The 25400-nt window shown below is 43.0% G+C and overlaps 1 protein-coding gene and 1 pseudogene across 1 annotated transcript; both read right to left on the reverse strand.

Annotated features, from left to right (window-relative positions):
* Nucleotides 1-8688: 8688 nt before the first annotated feature.
* LOC144273220 (olfactory receptor 10C1-like) lies at nt 8689-9645 on the reverse strand. Its single transcript, XM_077831744.1, has one exon. The coding sequence runs from the start codon at nt 9643-9645 to the stop codon at nt 8689-8691; it is 957 nt and encodes a 318-aa protein (XP_077687870.1).
* Nucleotides 9646-22901: 13256 nt separating this feature from the next.
* On the reverse strand, nt 22902-23817 carry LOC144273221 (olfactory receptor 10C1-like; annotated as a pseudogene).
* Between the last annotated feature and the right edge of the window lie 1583 nt (nt 23818-25400).

Below are 25400 nucleotides of genomic sequence, written 5' to 3' on the forward strand. Positions count from 1 at the left end.
TACACAGCCAATATTCATAACTTTGAATACAAAAATGATACATGCATACAAATAGGATGAATATATTCAATAGAACATAATCTTTGCAGAGATATGTTACAAGGCATATGTAGCATAAAATATATTCCAGTTATGTCATATTTACATTCATAAGCATATTTCCATAAAGCATTATGAGGTGCAACATCACACTTCTAATGAAGAAAGTTCTGTAATATTCCTAGCTGTGCCTTAGCCTATGTTCATTTGGGATTTGTGTCCTCAGAATGGGCCATGTTCTCAAATTCCTTAAATCTCCATTGTCATAAATATAAAGGGAAGGGTAAACACTTTTAAATCCCTCCTGGCCAGAGGAAAAATCCTTTCACCTGTAAAGGGTTAAGAAGCTAGGATAACCTCGCTGGCACCTGACCAAAATGACCAATGAGGAGACAAGATACTTTCAAAGCTGGAGGGGGGAGAAACAAAGGTTCCCTCTGTCTGTGTGTTGTTTTTTCCAGGACCGGAGCAGGAATGCAGGTCAGAACTCCTGTAAAAAAAATCAGTGAGCAATCTAGTTAGATATGCATTAGATTCTGTTTTGTTTAAATGTCTGAGAAAATAAGTTGTGCTGAATGGAACGTAGATTCCTGTTTTTGTGTCTTTTTGTAACTTAAGGTTTTGCCTAGAGGGATTCTCTATGTTTTGAATCTGATTACCTTGTAAGGTATTTACCATCCTGACTTTACAGAGGTGATTCTTTTACTTTTTCTTCAATTAAAATTCTTCTTTTAAGAACCTGATTGCTTTTTCCTTGTTCTTAAGATCCAAGAGTTTGGGTCTGTGTTCACCTATGCAAATTGGTGAGGGTTTTTATCAAGCCTTCCCCAGGAAAGGGGGTGTAGGGTTTGGGGAGGATTTTTGGGGGGAAGACATTTCCAAGCGGGCTCTTTCCCTGTTATATATTTGTTAGGTGCCTGGTGGTGGCAGAAATAAAGTCCAGGGACAAAAGGTAAAATAGTTTGTACCTTGGGGAAGTTTTAACCTAAGCTGGTAAAAATAAGCTTAGGGGGTTTTTCATGCAGGTCCCCACATCTGTACCCTAGAGTTCAGAGTGGGGAAGGAACCTTGACATCCATAAATCCATTGTATACCCCTGGCCTCACTGACTTCATTGGAGCTATACTGGGGATCTGGGGAACTCACCTGATTTACCCAAGTTGGGGATCTGGTCCATTGATTTGAGATTATCTGCACTTAGAGCTATGCACAGATACAAAATGTATATCCGTGGCTGTGTATATCCACACATATAAATTGGACTTTTTTGGAGCTGCAGGGCTCTAGTGACAATGTGTGAGACCAGCAGGATCAAGGCCAGCAACTGGACCATAAACTGCAGCGGCCAAAGCAGCAGAACGTCGGGCCTCCGCTCGCAAGAGCCAGCACCCAGCCCAGGCAGTTCTTTCATTATGGCTGTACTGCCCCCAGCATGGCCCACGGGTGCAAGCACCAGGCTCACCAGCAGCTGTCCCTGGTCACGCTAGTGTATGCATGGAGCTTGCATGCTCCCAGACAGCAGTTGCATGCCACAATTAAATGACCTCCAGAAGTGGACCTCCATGGTGATGAATTTCTTCCATTGGCCACTGTATTAGCAAAAGAGCGTGAGACATAAGGCCTGGTATGAGACAGTACGTGCTCACAAAATCTGGCAAGAACGGGACTAATATTGCAGAAATATACATTTCTAAGAAGTACTAGTCACAGAATACTTACGAAAACACATTTTAATATTAAGTGGTACCAGAACATTCTGATATTAAGGATGGTACAAAAACATTCCCCAAGGACAAAAGAAACATACTGATGGCTCCTAAAAGATAAGGTCAGGATAACAGTACTTTATAAAAATGTTTTAATTAAACCAATATGTAAAAGGTAATGAATAATAACTAGCCATGTTAGGAGGCAGTAACTACAGTAACTATGACAGAGGGGCAATACTAACTTGTTTGTATTGGGGTATAAAGTTGTTGGTGACACTGGGCATCATACTAGGTAACTCGGGAGGGTGGAAGGCCACGAGTGCGGAGGAAGCCCCCCCACGGTAGGCCCAGACAAACCAAAGCCTCTCCATTCCGTGAACTTTCTGTAATCCTGCCAGACTATGAGGAAGCTAGTATAAAAACAGAGATAGAAAGCTGCAAAAACAGTTTAGAGCAGACAGCCTGCTCTCAGAGACAGCCTTTAGACAGCTCCGGCCAGGGTAAGCGTATAGATAAGAAAGGAATGTTTTGCACTAGGTTTCTGCAACACAGGAACGGATACAACCAAATAAGGCAGGGCTTACATAATGCTAATGAGGAAACATCTAATTGGCCGCTTTGGCTGTATTATTGTACAGGCAAATAGGTAATTGGTTGTATATGCTTCTGTAGCTAAGTTGGGAAAAAAGGTATAAATTATATGATGTAATCTGCAGTCGGGGCTGCAGGATTTGAGACAGCTGGGTCTCCCTGGGCCTGTTTGCAGCTGCAAATAAACTCTCTGCTTCTCCACCCCGTTGTGATTATTGGGTGGCACACACCAGGCAACGAACCCCTACTGTTGCTTGCCTTGGGCACTCTGTGCCGGCAACAAAGTTGTATTTCAGAGAGAATATCTTTGTTTGGCCTTAGGGAGGAATGGAAAGTCCCACCGTTCACTGAGCTGGCCCATTGTTAAAAGTATAATTGTATTAGTGGTCTGGTAGAGTCTGCAGAATACTTGTACCATGCTTTGTTGACAATAAACCGGGCTGAGTGCTTTTGTCCCTTAATGGATCTTGTGGTCATTCAGTCGTTCACATAAGGTCTGATGTGCCAGCTGTTTGTGCAGGGTTGGGGGGGCACACAAAGGAAACACACACACACAGTCAAACATTTATTAACATCTAATCAGACTGGTGACCCTCACACGCAGCCAAAAACAAACACACGCAGCCAAAAATCCATTAACATATAACCACAGTCAGAACCTACAGCATTAGGCAATGATGCTGCTGTTATTTATCTCACTCTGGATATTCTCAGCAACCACGATGCTGTATTGTGAGGAAGCCTCTGCACTGGCTGTTCATAGATTTGTATATTTTTAAGGCCACAAGGAACCATTACATTAAGTAGACAGGCCTCCCATATAACACAGGTCTACCTATATTGAGTATAGGTAACGCAGGACCTGATCTAATTCACATTCAAATCAAAGAAAGGTTTACCAGTGACTCCACCTGCCACAAAGCTGGCCCAGAAAAAGGAAATAGACCCCTTACATTCTGTGACCTGTGATCACAGTGTTCCCTTCTGGCCTTGGAATAGATAGATAGATAGATAGATAGATGCTTATGGGGATGGTTGGATGACTTATATAATGGTATAGAGAGTACACTTATAACATTTGTGGATGTTACAAAGCTGGGAGGGGTTCCAAGTGCTTTGGAAGATGGGTTTATAATTCAAAATTATCTGGAAAAATTGGAGAAATGGTCTGAAGTAAATAGGATGAAATTCTATAAGGGCAAATGCAAAGTACTGCACTTAGGAAGGAACAATCAATTGCACACATGCAAAATGGGAAATGACTGCCTAGGAAGGAGTACTGTGGAAAGGGATCTGGGGGTCATGGTGGACCACAAGCTAAATAACCCTATCACTGTTTCAAAAAAAGTGAACATCATTCTGTGTTGTATTAGCGGGAGTGTTATAAGCAAGAGAAGTATTTCTTCTGCTCTACTCTGAGCTGATTAGGCCTCAACTGGAGTATTGTGTCCAGTTCTCGGTGCCACATTTCAGGAAAGATGTGGAGAAATTGGAGAAAGTCCAGAGAAGAACAAAAAAAATTATTAAAGGTCAAGAAAACATGACCTATGAAGGAAGATTAAAAATCAGTTTGTTTAGTCTGGAGAAGAGAAGATTGAGAGAGGACATGATAACAGTTTTCAAGTAAATAAAAGGTTGTTACAAGGAGGAGAGTGAAAAATTGTTCCTTCCCCACTCTGAACTCTAGGGTACAGATGTGGGGACCTGCATGAAAAACACCTAAGGTTATTTTTACCAGCTTAGGTTAAAACTTCCCCAAGGTACAAACTATTTTACCTTTTGCCCTTGGACTTTTTTGCTGCCACCACCAAGCGTCTAACAAATATATATAACAGGGAAAAAGCCCGCTTGGAAACGTCCTTCCCCCCAAAATCCTCCCAAACCCTACACCCCCTTTCCTGGGAAAGGCTTGATAAAAATCCTCACCAATTTGCATACGTGAACACAGACCCAAACCCTTGGATCTCAAAAACAATGAAAAAAGCAATCAGGTTCTTAAAAGAAGAATTTTAATTGAAGAAAAAGTAAAAGAATCACCTCTGTAAAATCAGGATGGTAAATACCTTACAGGGTAGTCAGATTCAAAACATAGAGAATCCCTCTAGGCAAAACCTTAAGTTACAAAAAGACACAAAAACAGGAATCTACATTCCATTCAGCACAACTTATTTTCTCAGCCATTTAAACAAAACAGAATCTAACGCATCTCTAGCTAGATTACTTACTAAGTTCTAAGATGCCATTCCTTTCTGTTCCCGGCAAAAGCATCACACAGACAGAGCGAGCCTTTGTTTCTCCCCCCCTCCAGCTTTGAAAATATCTTGTCTTCTCATTGGTCAGGTGCCAGCGAGGTTATCCTAGCTTCTTAACCCTTACAGGTGAAAGGGTTTTTCCTCTGGCCAGGAGGGATTTTAAAGGTGTTTACCCTTCCCTTTATGTTTATGACAGAGCCTCTGATAGTGTGGCTAATGTGATTAGGCCCTATGATGGTGTCCCCTGAATAGATATGTAGACACAGTTGGCAACGGGCTTTGTTGCAAGGATAGGTACCTGGGTTAGTGGTTCTGTTGTGTGGTGTGTGGTTGCTGTAGAGTATATGCTTCAGGTTGGGGGGCTGTCTGTAAGCAAGGACTGGCCTGTCTCCCAAGATCTGTGAGAGTGATGGGTCGTCCTTCAGGATAGGTTGTAGATCCTTGATGAGGCGTTGGAGAGGTTTTAGTTGGGGGCCGAAGGTGATGGCTAGTGGCGTTCTGTTCTTTTCTTTGTTGGGCCTGTCCTGTAGCAGGTGACTTCTGGGTACTCTTCTGGCTCTGTCAATCTGTTTCTTCACTTCAGCAGGTGGGTATTGTAGTTGTAAGAATGCTTGATAGAGATCTTGTAGGTGATTGTCTCTGTCTGAGGGGTTGGAGCAAATGCGGTTGTATCGTAGAGCTTGGCTGTAGACAATGGATCATGTGGTGTGGTCTGGGTGAAAGCTGGAGGCATGTAGGTAGGAATAGCGATCAGTAGGTTTTCCGGTATAGGGTGGTGTTTATGTGACCATTGCTTATTAGGACCATAGTGTCCAGGAAGTGGATCTCTTGTGTGGACTGCTCCAGGCTGAGGTTGATGGTGGGATGGAAATTGTTGAAATCATGGTGGAATTCGTCAAGGGCTTCTTTTGCATGGGTCCAGATGATGAAGATGTCAGCAATGTAGCTCAAGTAGAGTACGAGAGCTGAGGAAGTGTTGTTCTAAGTCAGCCATAAAATGTTGGCATAATGTGGGGCCATGCGGGTACCCATAGCAGTGCCCCTGATTTGAAGGTATACATTGTCCCCAAATGTGAAATAGTTATGGGTGAGGACAAAGTCACAAAGTTCAGCCACCAGGTTTGCCGTGACATTATCGGGGATACTGTTCCTGATGGCTTGTAGTCCATCTTTGTGTGGAACGTTGGTGTAGAGGGCTTCTACAACCATAGTGGCCAGGATGGTGTTTTCACGAAGATCTCCGATGGATTGTAGTTTCCTCAGGAAGTCAGTGGTGTCTCGAAGATAGCTGGGAGTGCTGGTAGTGTAGGATCTGAGGAGGGAGTCTACATAGCCAGACAATCCTGCTATCAGGGTGCCAATGCCTGAGATGATGGGGCATCCAGGATTTCCAGGTTTATGGTTCTACCCAAGACACAAATCAGATGTCAAGAATTATAACATTCAAAAACCAGTTGGAGAAAACTTCAATCTCTTTGGTCACTCGATTACAGACCTAAAAGTTGCAATTCTTCAAGAAAAAAACTTCAAAGACAGATTCCAACAAGAGACTGCTGAATTGGAATTAATTTGCAAACTGGATACAATTAAATTAGGCTTGAATAGAGACTGGGAGTGGATGGGTCATTACACAAAGTAAAACTGTTTCCCCATGTTTATTCCCTCCCACCCCCCACTATTCCTCAGACGTTCTTGTCAACTGCTGGAAATGGCCCACCTTGATTATCACTACAAAAAGCCACCCCCACTCGCCGCTCTCCTGCTGGTAATAGCTCACCTTCAGTGATCACTCTCCTTACAGTGTGTATGGTAACACCCATTGTTTCATGTTCTCTGGGTATATAAATCTCCCCACTGTACTCCTTTTCTTTTTACTGCTCTAAAAGCTTCTCAACTCAGCTTCTAGTTTTGTGCAATTTGAGACATGACCTTGCAAATGTACAGTGTGCACCTGTCCCCTTCTCTTCCTTATCTTCTGCTGCCTCCTAGTACCCATTGTACAGTATAGTCACCCCTTTCCCACCCCCACCCCTCCTGCCCCCAGAGCCCATTATACAATATAGCCGCCCCTTCCCTATCCTTCAAACTCTGCTGCTCCTATTGTGCATTATACAGTATAGCCACCCCTTTTTAGTCCCTCACCCTCTGCTGCACCCTAAGGTTTACTGTCCAGTATACACTGTACAACAGTCTATTCTTCTTAACAAAGAGAAGGATGAGGAATGACTTGATTACTGTCTATAAGTATCTACTTGGGAGAAAATACTGAATTGCTATCTATTCAAAATAGCAGAGAATAATAGAGTCATAGAAATGTAGGACTGGAAGGGACCTCGACAGATCTTCTAGCCCAATCCCCTGCACTCATGGCAGGACTATGTATTATCTAGAGCATCCCTGATAGGTGATTGTCTAACCTGTTTTTTAAAACCTCCAATGCTTCAATTTAAGACCAAAGTCACATAGGGAAGGCTTTTAAGTAGAGGTGCTTGGGATTTTTTTGTAGGATGGATTTTCTGGCAAAAAATGCAGTTTCCACAAAAATGAATTCCATTGGAAAACTTAAAATAGGAATGTTATGATTTGGGTCTGTTCGACTCAGATGATAATATTTTGTTTTTTGGAACTGACCCAAAATGATTTGTTTCAAAGCCGTTCAACAAAACATTAAACTGCATTTTCCTATCAGTGCATTACCTTCTGGGAGATGTAATTCCAGCCCCCATTCTTTCTTAAGGGCCAGGCTCTCTGGAGGTCTACATCACCAGTAATACAATGTGGAATTCCACCTGCCCACATTCCATGGTGCATGATGGAGTCATATGTCTCCGGGTGGATTATCAGAGAGGTAGTACATTCAATGAGCCTCTTTCAGATGGGAGAATGGAGCCATCTGGTCAGCTTAAAGAACCAAAAATAAATATTTTTATTGCTGGAATCTCAAAATGTGTTATGGTATGATAGGTCTATAAAATGAAGACTAGTGTGGAGAAAGTAAATAAGGAAGTGTTATTTACTCCTTCTCATAACACAAGAACTAGGGGTCACCATATGAAATTAATAGGCAGCAGGTTTAAAAGAAATAAAAGGAAGTATTTTTTCACACAATGTATAGTCAACCTTTGGAACTTTTCCCTGAGGATGTTGTGAAGGCCAAGACTATAACAGAGTTCAAGAAAGAGCTAGATAAATTCATGAAGGATAGGTCCATCGATGGCTAGTAGCCAGGATGGGCAGGGATGGTGTCCCTAGCCTCAGTTTGCCAGAAGCTGAGAATGGGGCGACAGGGGATGGATCACTTGTTGATTACCTGTTCTGTTCATTCCCTCTGAAGCACCTGGCATTGACTAATGTCGGAAGACAGGATAATGGGCTAGGTGGACCATTGGTCTGACCCAGTATGGCCTTTCTTATATTCTTAATAAAATGTTTCAATATTTCCAAGTCACAATTTTTCAGAATTTCAATTCTGTGAAAAATTTCAAAATTTTAATTTTGTTTATCCTCATTTGGAATAAAAACAAATGTTGAAATGCCAGCTTTTCCTGGGGGACAGGAATTCCGGTTATTTTCCAGCTCTGCTTTTATAACACTTATGCAATTCTGAGGTCCCCGGTACAGTAGCCCAAGTCAAACTACTTATAGGAAAGGGGACCAGTGATGACATAAAATATAATGGTTTTAGCTGGCTCATTATAAAAAAAAATGTAAAATATTTTGAGTTCCTTTTCCCCCTACCAATTTCTAACATCAACATTCTGAGAAAATATTTGGGAAATTCAGAAAAAAAGGTTAACCGCTCAAGGGCTCTTTTCTATAGAACTGAGATGTGTCCATTCATATTGTTTTTGTATTTTGTTTTTTCCCTAAAATATTAATATATTTTAAGGCCAGAAGAGGATTCAAGTAATAATAAAACAAAATTCTAAAAATGACATTTTTTCCTAATTTCTTTCGTTAAAATAAAAATATTAAAGGAAACATTTCATGGAAAAACAAAACTCGGTAAATTTCACCAGTGCTATGTCACACAAGGGAAACTTCTCCATTGTGGCTGAGACACTACTTGGGAGAGTGCTACTACTACTCTCGGAGGCTTATGTGACTGAGGGAAAATTATCTGATTCTTTTAAAAAGATTTTCATTGCTATTTTCCTCAAAGCATCTTTCACCTCCTTGTTCCTGAAGCTGTAGATAATGGGGTTCAAGAGCGCAATTCCCACTGAATAGAAAAGAGAGAACAGCTTGTCCACACCCATACCGTAGCTGGACTTGGGACGTACGTATATGATAAAGGCAGTCCCGTAGCACAATGTCACCACGATGAGGTGTGAGGAGCAGGTGGAGAAGGCTCTACGCCTGCCTTCAGTGGACCTAATTCTCAGGATGGTGGAGATGATACAGATGTAGGACACCAGGCTCAGAAGCAATGGCATCATAAGGGCGAAGGCAGCACCCACGATGATCTGGATCTCAATCCAGTAGGTGTTCCAGCACACCAGCTTCAGCACCGGCTGGATATCACAGAAAAAGTGGTTGATCACATTGGACCCACAAAAAGGAAGTGTGAAGACAGAGGTTGTGTGCCCCATGGCCACCAGTGTGCCACAGATCCACGAACCACCTGTCAGCTGGATGCAAACCCTCTTATTCATGATGGCAGTGTAGCGCAATGGGCTGCATATTGCATTATAGCGGTCATAAGCCATAGAAGCCAGGAGAAAGCATTCAGTAATGCCGAAGAATAGAAAGAAAAACATCTGTACAGCACAACTGGAAAAGGAAATATTTTTATTCTCTGAGAGGAAGTTGGCCAGCATCTTGGGTAGAGTGACTGAGGTGTAACAGAGGTCCAAGAAGGACAAGTTCCTAAGGAAAAAGTACATGGGCGTGTGAAGGGTCAGATCGACATATATGACGACGATGATGAGGATGTTGCCCAGCACTGTGACAATGTAAATGCATAGAAACACCACAAACAGAATGAGATTCGTGTCTGGGTCATTAGAGAAGCCGACAATGACAAACTCAGTCACAGAGCTGTTTTTTCTCATTTTCTCCCTCAGCAAATTTCATCCTGAGAAGTAAAAAAGAAAACTTGTTAGTTTGATGTTTTAAATCAAGTCAAATTGGCTTCTCTCTCTCTCTCTCTCTCTCTCTCTTTCATGACCTGTCCCTATCACTCCACACATACATTCCTCAAACTGATATGAATCATGAAAGAGACCAATTCTCCTGTCACAAGACTGTCAATCCAGAGTAACTTCAAAAATGTTAATGGTTCGCTTTCTCCTCTCAGTCACACCAGCTTTATATAGGTGTATGTTCCTAACCTCAGTAGAAATACAGTTTTATACTAGCATCAGAGGAACAAAACTTTGACCAATGAAATTATAATTGTATAAAACAGCTTCAATGGATTTACACTGGTGGAACTAAATGTCAAAATCTGCCTCCAGTCTCTTGGAGCATGTATATTAAAATAAAATATTACCCTTTACCAGATTCTCGGCTTGTGAGTGGCACAATCAGGGAAGTTAGGCCAATATACATTAGTTGAGTACATAGACTTTCTTATCATAATGTCAATGCATGGCAATTCCTACTAACTACATGGGAACAGACATGGGGGTTACGTTATGCAATGTGCTACAGAGATGGTCTGCTTCTCTTCTCCTTTCCATGTGATTGACAACAGTCCATTGACTTCAGTGCCCTTAATCCTGATCTCATTCACTTAGCCCCCTCTTTGGTCATGCCTCCACCTCTGTGCCCCTCTTTATCTACCCATTAACCTTCCCCATTCTAAACCTTTTCTGGTCCCTTTCTTTTCCACCAATTCTCCTCTTAATGACACTAAGATAAATCAGGAATAGCTTCACTGGACCCAAGTGATTTGCACCAATATTATAGCATGGTAAGGAAGATCAGGGTCTGTGTTTCTCTCTATGGGTATGTCTATATTGCACAGATGTTTGGAGGTGTTTGGAGTACATACACTGTATGAGTCCCTTAGCACAGCAGTGTAGATGGTGAGGCATGGCTTACAGGAGTAGAGGAAAGACATTTGAGAGCCTTAGCATATGTACCCTACACGGCTTTCAACATTCCTAAGCAGTGCTTGACACACGTACACTTTTATTTCTAGCAGTGTAGTGTCCTGCAGCCTCCGCACTGCTGGGAGCCTTTCACTACCACAGGCAACAAATTTGGAAATGGCGAAAAGCTCCGGCAGCTCCCTACAGCCTCCCATTGCTAGAGCCTTTCACTGCCACACCCTGCAGTTAGGACACAGCATCCCTTTCCCTGTGGCATATAGATACATGGGTAGTTCCTGTACCCTACTCACTGCCACCAGTGACAAGATGTAAGACATCTAGATCATGCTTGGAAAGGGTGATTACTCTCTTGAATGTGTACCCTAAAAAGGAATCACCATTACTGAGTTCAGCTTTTTATTGTAATTTTATTATATTTAGCTATATATGAGGACTTCTCTTCAGTGACATAGAGTTGGTTGTCTAACTTCCTTAGGCTCTTTTGAAAGTCCCAATCTGATTTGAATAAATATTTTGAGAGTCTGCCAAATGTATGTGTCAATCTACAATTATTTAGGGCATGTTTCTCCTCTCTCTTAAATGGACGTAAATCATGAATAACTACTGATACCACAGTTTCTCCTAGAGTAATTCATTGAAATTAATGCAGTTATGCCAATAAAAAATAGTAGTAAAGCTGTGATAGCTTTACACCTATCCAATCAGATCCTCTTCTGATGTCACTGTGGTTCCATTAGTGGAAAACCAATGTAAATGAGATCAGTATCAAGCAATCTGCCTGCCTGCTTCAGAGTATTAAGTATATTTGGTAGAAAATTTGAATTTATGATGCATGGTAAATGCTAAGTTTTCAAAATTTCATTTAATCACAAATCAGGATGAAAGGCAAAGTCTCTGATTTTTTTATGACGAATTATATATTTTTTAAAAATTGTTTGTATCTTATAAACACATATTGGAATGTTTCATTTCAATAAGGTCAAATAAGGTCAGTGTTATCATTTTGATTGGACCGGAATAGAATAGAAAAAAGCATTTTGATATTGTTATTTCAAAATGCAGACAAAATCAATATGTTTCCATGTAAAATGTTTTGATTCCATCCAACCAGCATTTTCTGCAGGAAAATTGTTGTGTTGGAATATTTTCAAACAGTTCTACAATTAACTGCTGTACTGTTACCCATGGCTTTAAGCTAAGTGGGATTGAAATCAGAGCTTTGAAACAGAGCACATTTCAGTTCAAGAAGTAATAGGGATTTCACAAGACTCATCTAGATTGAGCTCATTTAGAAGAATCCAAGGAAATAAACATAATTCTAGACAAATCAAGAAATTTCTCACCTGGTCTGTATCCCACATTTGTCTCCTCCCTGTGATTACCAAGGAATTCAGTCACAGGTGGAACTGGAATATTTAACAGCTTCTTTATAAGCCTCAGGGACATATACTTTTTTACACCCCAGATGCCTCATTATATGAAGCCATAACATAATTATTAAGAAAGTACTTTTGCTCCCATTATAATCAGTGCCAAACATCTGATGATTTCAACAGAGTAGAATATGGCATTGAATGTTTTGCATCTTAGGGACAGACATCCAGCTGGCACTTAAGCTCCTAAATCCCATGGGCACATTTTCCAGTCCCATCTCTAATACCTAAGCAAGGACCTCAGGGTTTGGTCCAAGTGCAGGATGCTTCCAGCGAGAAGCCATTGAGTACATGCAATTCCCATCCAAGGACTTGCAGAATGGTTGCAACACACCACAGTTACAGGATTGGGCCCATAAAGGTTTCAACAAATGACAACAGCACCAGTCCAAAGGGAAGATTCTTACAAACAATAATTCTTTGATGTACAGAAGCCTCAACATTTTCAATATGAGTAAGATTGGCAGAAATTGGCCCTAATTAATTCAGGGTAAAATTTTCAAAACCTAAGTGACTTGGAAACTTCAATACCATTAACATAAGAATATAAGAACAGCCTGACTGGGTCAGACCAAAGGTCCATCTAGCCCAGTATTCTGTCTTCTGACAGTGGCCAATGCCAGGTCCCCAGAGGGAGTGAACAGAACAAATAAACATCAAGTGATCCATCCCCTGTCACCCACTCCAAGCTTCTGGCAAAATTTTGGAGGTGACTCAAAATACATCTACAGTACTGGCTGTTCATGTGTCTACATGTACCTGTGTGGTTGTGCGATAGTTCTCTCTTGCCCACCATGAAACCCAGTATCACCTGTCTCAGGGTGAGTATGGGGTGAGTAAGCTAGCATGCCTGGGTGGTGTGAATAAGTATATGCCTCAGGCTGTGGAATGGCCCTGTGTCCATGCCAGTGTGCAATGTAGAAGGGGGAAGAAGTACTCACCAGGATCTGAGTTCTAATAGTCCTCTACCCCCTTTCCCCCAGTGCATTGTACCCTTTTCTGCCTGACCCTTACCCAGTCTGTAATTGTCCCTGTCCCTCCCCCTCGATTTAACTGGCAGTGGTGAGCTGCAGTGCCTCACCAGAACACTTTTCTGCTACATTCTTTTGATCACTCCAGGTGAACATGGAACCTTCTCCTAGAGTGGCCACTTGGCCAGCTGAGCACACATGTGTGGCCACTGTACACCGATGTCCATGACTTCCCCTGGAGCAAGAAGGATGTACACCTGTACAGGGAACTTTCATAGAGGCTGGAGCAATCAGGGATTCACTGGACCTTAGTGGAGAGACTCACAGGTGTGGTGGGCCAATGAGTTCGGAATCTGCCTGCTGCCATGGCCGCTGGATCTCTTTGGGAACAGGCACCATCTCCTCCTTCTCCAGCTGGCACAAATGGTGCTGCTTTGGCAGAGAACCCAGGGCCCATGAGACCAAGAGGAGACCACAGGAATCCCAGGACAACCTACACCAGAACCCAAATCCCCTCACAGAGGGAACCACCTCAGTTTTCAAGAGGCTAACAAAGAGCCTGAAAGCAGTGCTGGAAGCCCATCAAGTGCCAAACCCCAAAACCCCACACAGGACACGTTGCTGGTTGTCCCCCATAGTCGTTCCCCCCTTCTCAGGGTGAGGTGGTAGGGAAGGGCAAGGAGACAGGTTCAGAAACTCTGACAGTTGTCCATCGTTCAGGGAATCTGTCCCACCGTGTTTTGTTTATTTACACATCCTTTTACAAAAGTTTCAGTTACACATCCGATATTTCAGTTTTAATAAACATTACAACTTTCCTTTATTTGTGTGTGAACCTTCCTTCCTAAGTATGGTGAACATAAGATGTTGTCAGGTTGGGAACTGGGCCCCATTATTCCCAGCACATTCGTAAGAATAGTGTAACTGTCTGATGTCATCACACTGAAAGCATTTTTCTGTCCATTCCACCCTCACTAACCACCACCCCCAGGTCCATATATATCTCAAGTCTCAAGGATACATGAGAGGGATGGGGGAAGTGCATTGTTATGTGCTTAGGAAGCACCGGTAGTTTTAAAAGCAGCAGAACTCACAACAAAGAAAAGGGGTAGATAAATGTCTTTATGGCTTAAATAATACAGAACAATGAGACACAATTCAAGTTACAATGCGGCAACCAGTGATGAAACAGCCCCTTCTCCCCCACAAACTACATACCCTCACAAACCTTGACCAGTTTCAGCCTTCTGTTAAGTGCTCGATAACAGCGACTTAGGGCACAGCTACACAGCAAATAGACATCTGTGGCTCATCCATCCCTGCCAGCTCTGGCTCACGCAGGACTCCGGCTGCGGGGCTTTTTCATTGCTGTTTAGACTTCATTGCTGTCTAGTCTGGATTCGGGCTGGACTCTGGTCTCTAGGAACCTGCGAGGTGGGAGGGTCCCAGAGCCTGAGCCTGAAAGGCTACACAGCAGTGAAACAGCCTCACAGCCCGAACTCTGTGAGCCCGAATCAGCTGGCACAGGCCAGCCATGGATTTTTCTTTGCTGTGCAGACATGCCCTAGGTACACTTAGCACTGCCAAAGAGTGAATGGTGAAAGAAAAGAATCTTGGTGAGTCATTCAGACCAATTGAGTGTTCCCCATTCCAAAAAGGTTCATGAACAAGTGAGAACATAAACACAAAGAGATTTGCAATCTGATTGCAATACAACCTGGCTGCCATGCTACACGCTACAAACCCTACCCTACCACAATAGAGGCACCCTGCAGTAATCGTCTGTAATGGGTGAATAGTCACAGGAACAAATGGCTAATGACCGTCAGCTACAAGGGAACAAAATGCTCACAGAGCGATTAGTGCCAGTGATCCCTCATGTGTTTGTCCAATGGCTGCAAAGATTGTGAAAGTTTCCTTTGGAACAGGCAGAAGAGGTCGTGCCAAATACATGCACAAAAATCATCCCTGATTTCTCTTGCCCACTTCCAATCCAGAGCAGTCTGCATGTGGCTGGTATCTGGCTGCCTGTAGACTGTTTGTGAACCAGACATGCTCTCTGCCTACTCTGCATGGAAGTTCTCCTGCTTACTCTCACACAACTCGTGCAGCATGCAGCAGATGATGGTTATGTGAATCATAAAGTATACAGGGAGTGGAAGATGGGAGGGATCAGAAAGGAAAGCTACCTTATTGAGGTCAGAACATGTAGGGATAAAGTGAGAAAGGCTAAAAGTCAAGTAGAGTTGGACCTTGCAAAGGGAATTAAAACCAATAGTAAAAGGTTCTATAGCCATATAAATAAGAAGAAAACAAAGAAAGAAGAAGTGGGACCGCTAAACACTGAGGATGGAGTGGAGGTTAAGGATAATCTAGGCATGGCCCAATATCTAAACAAATACTTTGCCTCAGTCTTTAATAAGGCTAATGAGGATATTCGCAAAAAGAAAAGGAGTACTTGTGGCACCTTAGAGACTAACCAATTTATTTGAGCATGAGCTTTCGTGAGCTACAGCTCACTTCATCAGATGCATACCGTGGAAACTGCAGCAGACTTTATATATACACAGAGAATATGAAACAATACCTCCTCCCACCCCACTGCCCTGCTGGTAATAGCTTATCTAAAGTAATCGTCAGGTTAGGCCATTTCCAGCACAAATCCAGGTTTTCTCACCGTCCACCCCCCCACACAAATTCACTCTCCTGCTGGTGATAGCCCATCCAAAGTGACAACTCTTTACACAATGTGCATGATAATCAAGTTAGGCCATTTCCTGCACAAATCCAGGTTCTCTCACTCCCTCACCCCCCTCCAAAAACCCACCCCCATACACACACAAACTCACTCTCCTGGAGAGTGAGTTTGTGTGTGTATGGGGGTGGGTTTTTGGAGGGGGGTGAGGGAGTGAGAGAACCTGGATTTGTGCAGGAAATGGCCTAACTTGATTATCATGCACATTGTGTAAAGAGTTGTCACTTTGGATGGGCTATCACCAGCAGGAGAGTGAATTTGTGTGGGGGGGTGGACGGTGAGAAAACCTGGATTTGTGCTGGAAATGGCCTAACCTGACGATTACTTTAGATAAGCTATTACCAGCAGGGCAGTGGGGTGGGAGGAGGTATTGTTTCATATTCTCTGTGTATATATAAAGTCTGCTGCAGTTTCCACGGTATGCATCTGATGAAGTGAGCTGTAGCTCACGAAAGCTCATGCTCAAATAAATTGGTTAGTCTCTAAGGTGCCACAAGTACTCCTTTCCTTTTTGCGAATACAGACTAACACGGCTGTTACTCTGAAACCTGAGGATATTAGGGATAATGGTAGCATGACATATAGGAATGAGGATATGGAGGTAGATATTACTATATTTGAGGTAGAAGCAAAACTCGAACAGCTTAATGGGACTAAATCGGGGGGCCCAGATTATCTCCATCCAATACTATTAAAGGAATTGGCATCCAAAATTGCAAGCCCATTAGCAAGAATTGTTAATGAATCTGTAAACTCAGAGTTTGTACTGTATGATTGGAGAATTGCTAACATAGTTCCTATTTTTAAGAAAGGAAAAAGAAGTGATCCGGGTAACTACAGGCCTGTTAGTTTGACATCTGTAGTATGCAAGGTCTTGGAAAAATTTTTGAAGGAGAAAGTAGTTAAGGACATTGAGGTCAATGGTAAATGAGACAAAATACAACATGGTTTTACAAAAGGTAGATCGTGCCAAACCAACCTGATCTTCTTCTTTGAGAAAGTAACAGATTTTTTTAGACAAAGGAAATGCAGTGGATCTCATTTACCTAGATTTCAGTAAGGCGTTTGATACCGTGCCACATGGGGAATTATTAGTTAAATTGGAAAAGATGGGGTTCAATATGAAAATTGAAAGGTGGATAAGGAATTGGTTAAAGGGGAGACTACAGCGGGTCATACTGAAAGGCGAACTGTCAGACTGGAAGGAGGTTACCAGTTGAGTTCCTCAATGATCGGTTTTGGGACCAACCTTATTTAATCTTTTTATTACTGACCTTGGCACAAAAAGTGGGAGTGTGCTAGTAAATTTTGTGGATGCTACAAAGGTGGGAGGTATTGCCAATTTAGAGAAGGACAGGGATATCCTACAGGAGGATCTGGATGACCTTGTAAACCGGAGTAATAGTAATAGGTTGAAATTTAATAGTGAGAAGTGTAAGGTCATGCATTTAGGGATTAATAACAAGAATTTTAGTTATAAGCTGGGGACACATCAATTAGAAGTAACAGATGAGGAGAAGGACCTTGGAGTATTGGTTGATCACAGGATGACTATGAGCCGCCAATGTGATATGGCCATGAAAAAAGCTAATGCGATCTTGGGATGCATCAGGCGAGGTATTTCCAGTAGAGATAAGGAGGTTTTAGTGCCGTTATACAAGGCACTGGTGAGACCTCATCTGGAATATTGTGTGCAGTTCTGGTCTCCCATGTTCAAGAAGGATGCATTCAAACTGAAACAGGTACAGAGAAGGGCTACTAGGATGAGCCAAGGAATGGAAAACCCATCTTATGAAAGGAGACTCAAGGAGCTTGGCTTGTTTAGCCTAACCAAAAGAAGGCTGAGGGGAGATAGGATTGCTCTCTATAAATATATCAGAGGGATAAATACCGGAGAGGGAGAGGAATTATCTAAGCTTAGTACCAATGTGGACACAAGAACAAATGGCTATAAACTGGCCATCGGGAAGTTTAGACTTGAAATTAGATGAAGGTTTCTAACCATCAGAGGAATGAAGTTCTGGAATAGCCTTCCAAGGGAAGCAGTGGGGGTAAAAGACGTATCTGGCTTCAAGATTAAACTCGATAAGGTTATGGAGGAGATGGTATGATGGGATAACATGATTCTGGCAATTAATTGATCTTTAACTATTCATGGTAAATAGGCCCAATGGCCTGTGATGGGATGTTAGATGGGGTGGGATCTGAGTTACTACAGGGCATTCTTTCCTGGGTATCTGGCTGGTGAATCTTGCCCATATGCTCAGGGTTCAGCTGATCACCATATTTGGGGTCGGGAAGGAATTTTCCTCCAGGACAGATTGGAAGAGTCCCTGGGCGCTTTTCGTCTTCCTCTGTATCATGGGGCACGGGTCACTTGCTGGAGGATTCCCTGCACCTCAAAGTCTTTAAACCATGATTTGAGGACTTCAATAGCTCAGACATAGGTGAGAGGTTTATCGCAGGAGTTGGTGGGTGAGATTCAGTGGTCTGCGTTCTGCAGGAGGTCAGACTAGAAGTGTGAGCAACAAGGGTGATGTCATGGTGGGAGTCTGCTATAGACCACCGGACCAAGGGGATGAGGTGTACGAGGCTTTCTTCTGGCAACTCATAGAAGTTACTAGATCACAGGCCCTGGTTCTCATAGGAGACTTCAATAACCCTGATATCTGCTGGGAGAGCAATACAGCGGTGCACAGACAATCCAGGAAGTTTTTGGAAACTGTAGGGGACAATTTCCTGGTGCAAGTTCTGGAGGAACCAACTAGGGGCAGAGCTCTTCTTGACCTGCGGCTCACAAACCGGGAAGAATTAGAAGGGAGTGGATGGGAACCTGGGAGGCAGGGACCATGAGATGGTCGAGTTCAGGATCCTGACACAAGGAAGAAAGGAAAGCAGCAGAATACGGACCCTGGACTTCAGAAAAGCAGACTTTGACTCCCTCAGGGAACTGATGGGCAGGATCCCCTGGGAGAATAACATGAGGGGGAAAGGAGTCCAGGAGAGCTGGCTGTGTTTTAAAGAATCCTTATTGAGGTTACAGGGACAAACCGTCCCGATGTGTAGAAAGAATAGTAAATATGGCAGGCGACCAGCTTGGCTTCACAGTGAAATCCCTGCTTATCTTAAACATAAAAAAGAAGCTTATAAGAAGTGGAAGACTGGACAAATGACCAGGGAGGAGTATAAAAATATTGCTCTGGCATGCAGGAGTGAAATCAGGAAGGCCAAATCACACTTGGAGTTGCAGCTAGCAAGAGATGTTGAGAGTAACAAGAAGGGTTTCTTCAGGGATGTTAGCAACAAGAAGAAAGTCAAGGAAAGTGTGGGCCCCTTACGGAATGAGGGAGGCTACCTAGTGACAGAGGATGTGGAAAAAGCTAATGTACTCAATGCTTTTTTTGCCTCTGTCTTCACAAACAAGGTCAGCTCCCAGACTACTGCACTGGGCACAGCATGGGGAGAAGGTGACCAGCCCAGCTCCAGCTGAGCATCTTGTGTCGGATTATCTGCTGCTGCCAGTGCAGGTTCGGTGGGGCCCACTGGTGTTGGGGTTGCAAGTACTGGATTCAGTGCTGGCAATGGGTCTGGTGCAAGTGACCATTCCCACCCTCTTGGCTAGCTTCACATGATTGGCCATGTCTTCCCCCAACAGCATGGGGATGGAATATAGAATCATAGAATCATAGAATATCAGGGTTGGAAGGGACCCCTGAAGGTCATCTAGTCCAACCCCCTGCTCGAAGCAGGACCAATTCCCAGTTAAATCATCCCAGCCAGGGCTTTGTCAAGCCTGACCTTAAAAACTTCCAAGGAAGGAGATTCCACCACCTCCCTAGGCAACGCATTCCAGTGTTTCACCACCCTCTTAGTGAAAAAGTTTTTCCTAATATCCAATCTAAATCTCCCCCACTGCAACTTGAGACCATTACTCCTCGTTCTGTCATCTGCTACCATTGAGAACAGTCTAGAGCCATCCTCTTTGGAACCCCCTTTCAGGTAGTTGAAAGCAGCTATCAAATCCCCCCTCATTCTTCTCTTCTGCAGGCTAAACAATCCCAGCTCCCTCAGCCTCTCCTCATAAGTCATGTGTTCTAGACCCCTAATCATTTTTGTTGCCCTTCGCTGGACTCTCTCCAATTTCTCCACATCCTTCTTGTAGTGTGGGGCCCAAAACTGGACACAGTACTCCAGATGAGGCCTCACCAATGTCGAATAGAGGGGGACGATCACGTCCCTCGATCTGCTCGCTATGCCCCTACTTATACATCCCAAAATGCCATTGGCCTTCTTGGCAACAAGGGCACACTGCTGACTCATATCCAGCTTCTCGTCCACTGTCACCCCTAGGTCCTTTTCCGCAGAACTGCTGCCTAGCCATTCGGTCCCTAGTCTGTAGCGGTGCATTGGATTCTTCCGTCCTAAGTGCAGGACCCTGCACTTATCCTTATTGAACCTCATCAGATTTCTTTTGGCCCAATCCTCCAATTTGTCTAGGTCCTTCTGTATCCTATCCCTCCCCTCTATAATCCCTCTATAATCATCATAGACTGCAAAAGTCCATGTTCCTGACCAGCCCTTGTACTGGACCAGCAACTTCGCTGTAGGCAAGTCAAAAGAGTTTGTCTTGAAGGGTTGAATCATCACTTGGACCTCTGGGTCAACTAAACAACTAAGGCAGCATTGATAGCCGACACTTGAGCTCCCATGTCCCTCCACGCTGTAACCTTCTTCCCGCCCACACTCACAATTTCCTTCTGCTCTGAGGGTATCTGCGAGGCATCTGGGCCTGAGGACCTTTGGTGGGACCCCAATGCAATGAACTGTAATCTGTTGGAGTTCTTAGGGCAGTTGGCCTTTACATGCCCCGGCTCATTACATTTAAAACATCGGCCAGCTGACTGGTCACTGGGGTGAGGTGGGTTGCTGGAGAATGGTGTGGTGAGACAATAAGGTGTCTGGGGTTTTTCTAGGGGTGGAGCTGGAGCTTTGGGTTGCCCCAGGTAGTAGGATGTGGTCTCCGGGTGTCCCTTCTGGTATCCACTCAAACTGTGACCAGGGTTGTTTCTCTCTCCTCCCTCCACCCGTTTTGTTCCGGTTTGCCCTGCCTCTCTGGCAGTCTGGGACTGCTTGTATTGATCAGCATAAGAAGCAAGACTTCCTGCTGAGTTCATTTTCTTATCCCATAAACACTGTTTTATATCATCCTTGGACATATTCAGGAATTGCTCCTGTATCATCAAATCCCGCATTCCTCCACAGCTAGTGATATCCCGTCCTTTGAGCCATTTATGAAAACAGATCTATCGTCTGGTTTACCTAAGCCACATTACTTAGTCCAGGCCCTCTCTTAAGGGCTCTAAATTTTATTCTGTAAGTTTCAGGTGTAACTTGAAATTGTCTTAAACCCAAATCCTTACATTTACCATAATCAGAAGCCTCACTTATAGGCATCTTATTGAATATGTCTAGAGCTCTTCCAGTCAATTTTGCTACCAATGTGGTCATCTTGTGAGCGTTAGGAATTTTATGGAGTGAGCACAGTCTCTCAAAGGTGAGAAAATATTCAGTAATATCACTGGATTCATCATACTGTGGACATAGTCACTCCCATTTGTGGATTGTTGGGGAAGGATTCTTAGAGTTATCTGGTATATTCTGCTGAGCCCTTGCCTTCTCTATCTCCAGTGCATGCTTCCTCTCTTTTTCCCTCTCCTCCATTTCTTTTCCTTTTGCCTCCATTTCTTTTGCTTTTGCCTCCATAGTTCTCCTGTGGGCAGCTTCTTCTGCCTCCACCCTGCCTTTTTTTTGGCCATTTCTGCCTCCCTAGCAGCTTTTTGTGCTTCCACCCTGGCTTTTTCTTTGGCTGCTTGTGCATCAATCTCCATCTGTCTGAGTTCTGCCCATCTTTCATGTTCCTTCTGTCTTTCCTCAGCTTCCAATCTGGCTAATTCCAGTTTCTGTTAGATATTGCTTTTTGTCATCTTAACCACTCTGTTTTTAACCTAGCTATTCCCAAGAGTTAAAAAAAAACCTGGCTTGTAAAATTCAAATCATGGTTTAAAAACTTAAAGTTACAGAGAATTCACCATTTACACTAGTTTAAGCTTGCAAGTGACCCATGCCACATGATGAGGAAGGCAAAAAATGGGGCTGGGTCACTCCAAAAAGTAATTTTCCCTCTGTTGAGGTCCTCCCTTCCCTCAGGGAGGGTCCCTTTGGGCAGTTGTGTGAGAGCCTTTAGACTTCCCTCTGCTCTGCACTACTGGAGCTATGGGCTGCAGGTCTGCACACCTCCAGCTCTGTGATTCAAATGAATTAATTCCCTGTTTTTTAATGCCTCCATCAGATGGAGCATTTGCTGCATTGGGGGGGGCGGGGTGTGGAGGAGACTACTGGCTCAGCCCAAAATAATCCCTTAACCCCTTCTTGCCCAATGTGGGGTTTCTACACCACAGTTATGATTTTATTTTATATGTAACCATTGGTTTCCAATGCTTCTGCCTACTATCATTTGAATATCTGTGCTTTATTTAATAAACTTACATTTGATTTCACTATAAGCAACCCTAGATTGCCTTGGTAAGCATCACAGCAACAATGAAATTTACTCTTAGACCTCGGATGTCCCATAAAGGTTTCTCTACCCAACACACATTTCTATCATCAGCTTTTGGGAGAAAAAGGTCATATGCGAAATTTAAACTAGTTCTGATTAAAATAAGGGAGACTTTTTTTCATAAAATCCAGGTATCCTTGAATTACAGAATTAGAGCTGCTCAAACAATGGGAAGGGGAGAGATGACATATCAAAGTTTTTCTTTATTTTAATAGAATTATTTGTTTTTAAGACCAGAAGGGGATTTAAAAGGAATAAATTAATTAATATTTCCTCATTTGTTTTGTCAACATTCAAAATATTAATGAAAAATTTACTGGAAATACAATACTTCAGAACAGGTTGACCAGTTCGGTAAAGGGAAATTCTTTGTAGAGCTCAAATGCCATTTGGTCTCTTCAGAGCTGTAAAGTCCCATTAGAGTTTAGACAGCCCACGGATGACAAACCTAATGAAGGAAAATAATCTCTGTCTTAACTGAATATCTTCATGCCTGTTTTCCATAAGGCGTCTTTCACCTCCTTGTTCCTGAGGCTGTAGATAATGGGGTTCAATATCAGAGTCACCACTGAGTAGAACAGAGAGAGTAACTTGTTCACATCTGGAGAGAAACTGGACTTAGGGTGCTTGTACATAATAAAGGCCATTCCGTAGAACAACATCATCATGATGAGGTGTGAGGAGCAAGTGGAGAAGGCTCTGAGCCTGCCTTTGGCAGACCTAATTTTAAGGATGGTTGAGATGATACAGGTGTAGGACACCAGGAGCAGCAACAATGGCAGAGTGAGGATGACAGCAGCACCCACAATGATCTGGATCTCAATCCAGTAGGTGGCCCGCACACCAGCTTCAGTAGCAGCTGAATCTCACACAAGAAGTGGTCGATAACATTGGATCCACAAAAAAGAAGTGTGAATATAAAGATTGTGTGCTCCAGGGTCACCAGAGTGCCACGGATCCATGAGCCACCAGACAGCTGGATGCAAACCCTCTTATTCATGATGGCCATGTAGTGCAGTGGGTTGCATATGGCACAGTAGCAGTCATAGGCCTTAGCAGCTATGAGGAAGCACTCTGTTCCACCAAAGAATAGAAAGAAATACAACAACCAGCAAAGGAGATGGTTTTGTCTTCTGAGAGGAGATTGGCCAGCATCTTGGGCAGAGTGACCGAGGTGTAGCAGATCTCCAGGAAGGACAAGTTCCTGAGAAAGAAATACATGGGGATGTGAAGGGCCGGATCAATACTTATGGCAACAATTACGAGGATGTTGCCCAGAACTGTAATGATGTATATGCATAGAAACACCACAAACAGAATGATATTCCCATCTGCGTGGTTAGAGAAGCAAAGTATGACAAACTCAGTCACAGAGGTCTTATTTCTCATTTTCTCGGTCAACATAGCTCATCTTGAGAAATAAAAAGAAAAACTACATATTAGTTTGGTACTAGTTATCTATTTATCTATTAATCTATGTTCTTTCACCTAACTCTCCATGGAACCATCCCTCTGCCTGTCTGATATGAATCAGGACTGACATCATTTTGGACCAATATCTTATCACAACACAGTAAATCCAGAATAACTTTGCTGAAGTCAACGGTTTCCATTCTTCTCTCAGTATCCCTGGCTTTATATTGGTGTATGTTAATAAACTCAGTGGAAATGCACCTGTTCTATACTAGCATCAGAGGAAAAATACTTGAATCAGTGATGTTATAATTCTATGAAACAGAGGTACAACTAGAATCAGGTTCAATGGAGTTACACTGGAGTAAGTAATTTAAAAATATGCACTCAAGTCTCTTGGAGCATGTATGTTAAAATAATATGTCACCGTTTTTTTTATTCTCAACAGGAATGTGGCACAACCTGGGAAGCTACGCCAATATACTTCAACTGAGCATATGGACTGGTTTATCATAATTTCACTACATGGCAATTCCAACTCTTGATATGAAAAGCATGTGTGGGGGTTATGCTATTCACTGTGCTACTCTATAGCAGATAGATAGATAGATAGATAGATAGATAGATAGATAGATAGATAGATAGATACTCTAATGGCCTGTTTCTCCTCTCTTCTGCACTAAGCTGATAACAGTCCATTGACTTCAGTGCCAGTAATCCTGATCTCATTTACTTTGTCCCCTCTTTCTTCATCCCTCCACCTCTGTTTGTGCCCCATTTCATCTACCCATTAACCTTCCTAAACATATCCTAAAACTTTACTAATCCTGTTCATTTCACCAATTCTACTCTTACTTCAGAAAGTAAGGGTGCTCACGCTGAGTCAGACCAATGGTCCATCTAGCCCAGTATCTTGTATTCTAACAGTGGACGGTGCAATATGATTCAGAAGGGGTGAACAAGTAGAGAGCCATTAATGAGTGATCCATCCCCTCTCATCCAGTCCTGGCTTCTAATAGTTAGAAACTTAGGGATACCCAGAGCATGGGGTTGTGTCCTTGGCTTTCTTCAAAAATAGCTATTGATGAACGTATCCTCCATGAATTTATCTAATTCTTTTTTTAACCCAGTTATACTTTTGGTCTTCACAACATCCCTGGCAATGAGTTCTGCACGATAGCTGTGTACATATGAAAAAATAATTCCTTATGCTTGTCTTAAACCTGCTACCTATTAATTCCATTGAGTTATCTCTCAATAAGGGAGATAAGGGCTGAGGGAGCTGGGATTGTTTAGCCTGCAGAAGAGAAGAATGAGGGGGGATTTGATAGCTGCTTTCAACTACCTGAAAGGGGGTTCCAAAGAGGATGGCTCTAGACTGTTCTCAATGGTAGCAGATGACAGAACGAGGAGTAATGGTCTCAAGTTGCAGTGGGGGAGGTTTAGATTGGATATTAGGAAAAACTTTTTCAATAAGAGGGTGGTGAAACACTGGAATGCGTTACCTAGGGAGGTGGTAGAATCTCCTTCCTTAGAGGTTTTTAAGGTCAGGCTTGACA

The sequence above is a fragment of the Eretmochelys imbricata genome, chromosome 13, assembly GCF_965152235.1.
Source record: "Eretmochelys imbricata isolate rEreImb1 chromosome 13, rEreImb1.hap1, whole genome shotgun sequence".
Taxonomy (NCBI): domain Eukaryota; kingdom Metazoa; phylum Chordata; order Testudines; family Cheloniidae; genus Eretmochelys; species Eretmochelys imbricata.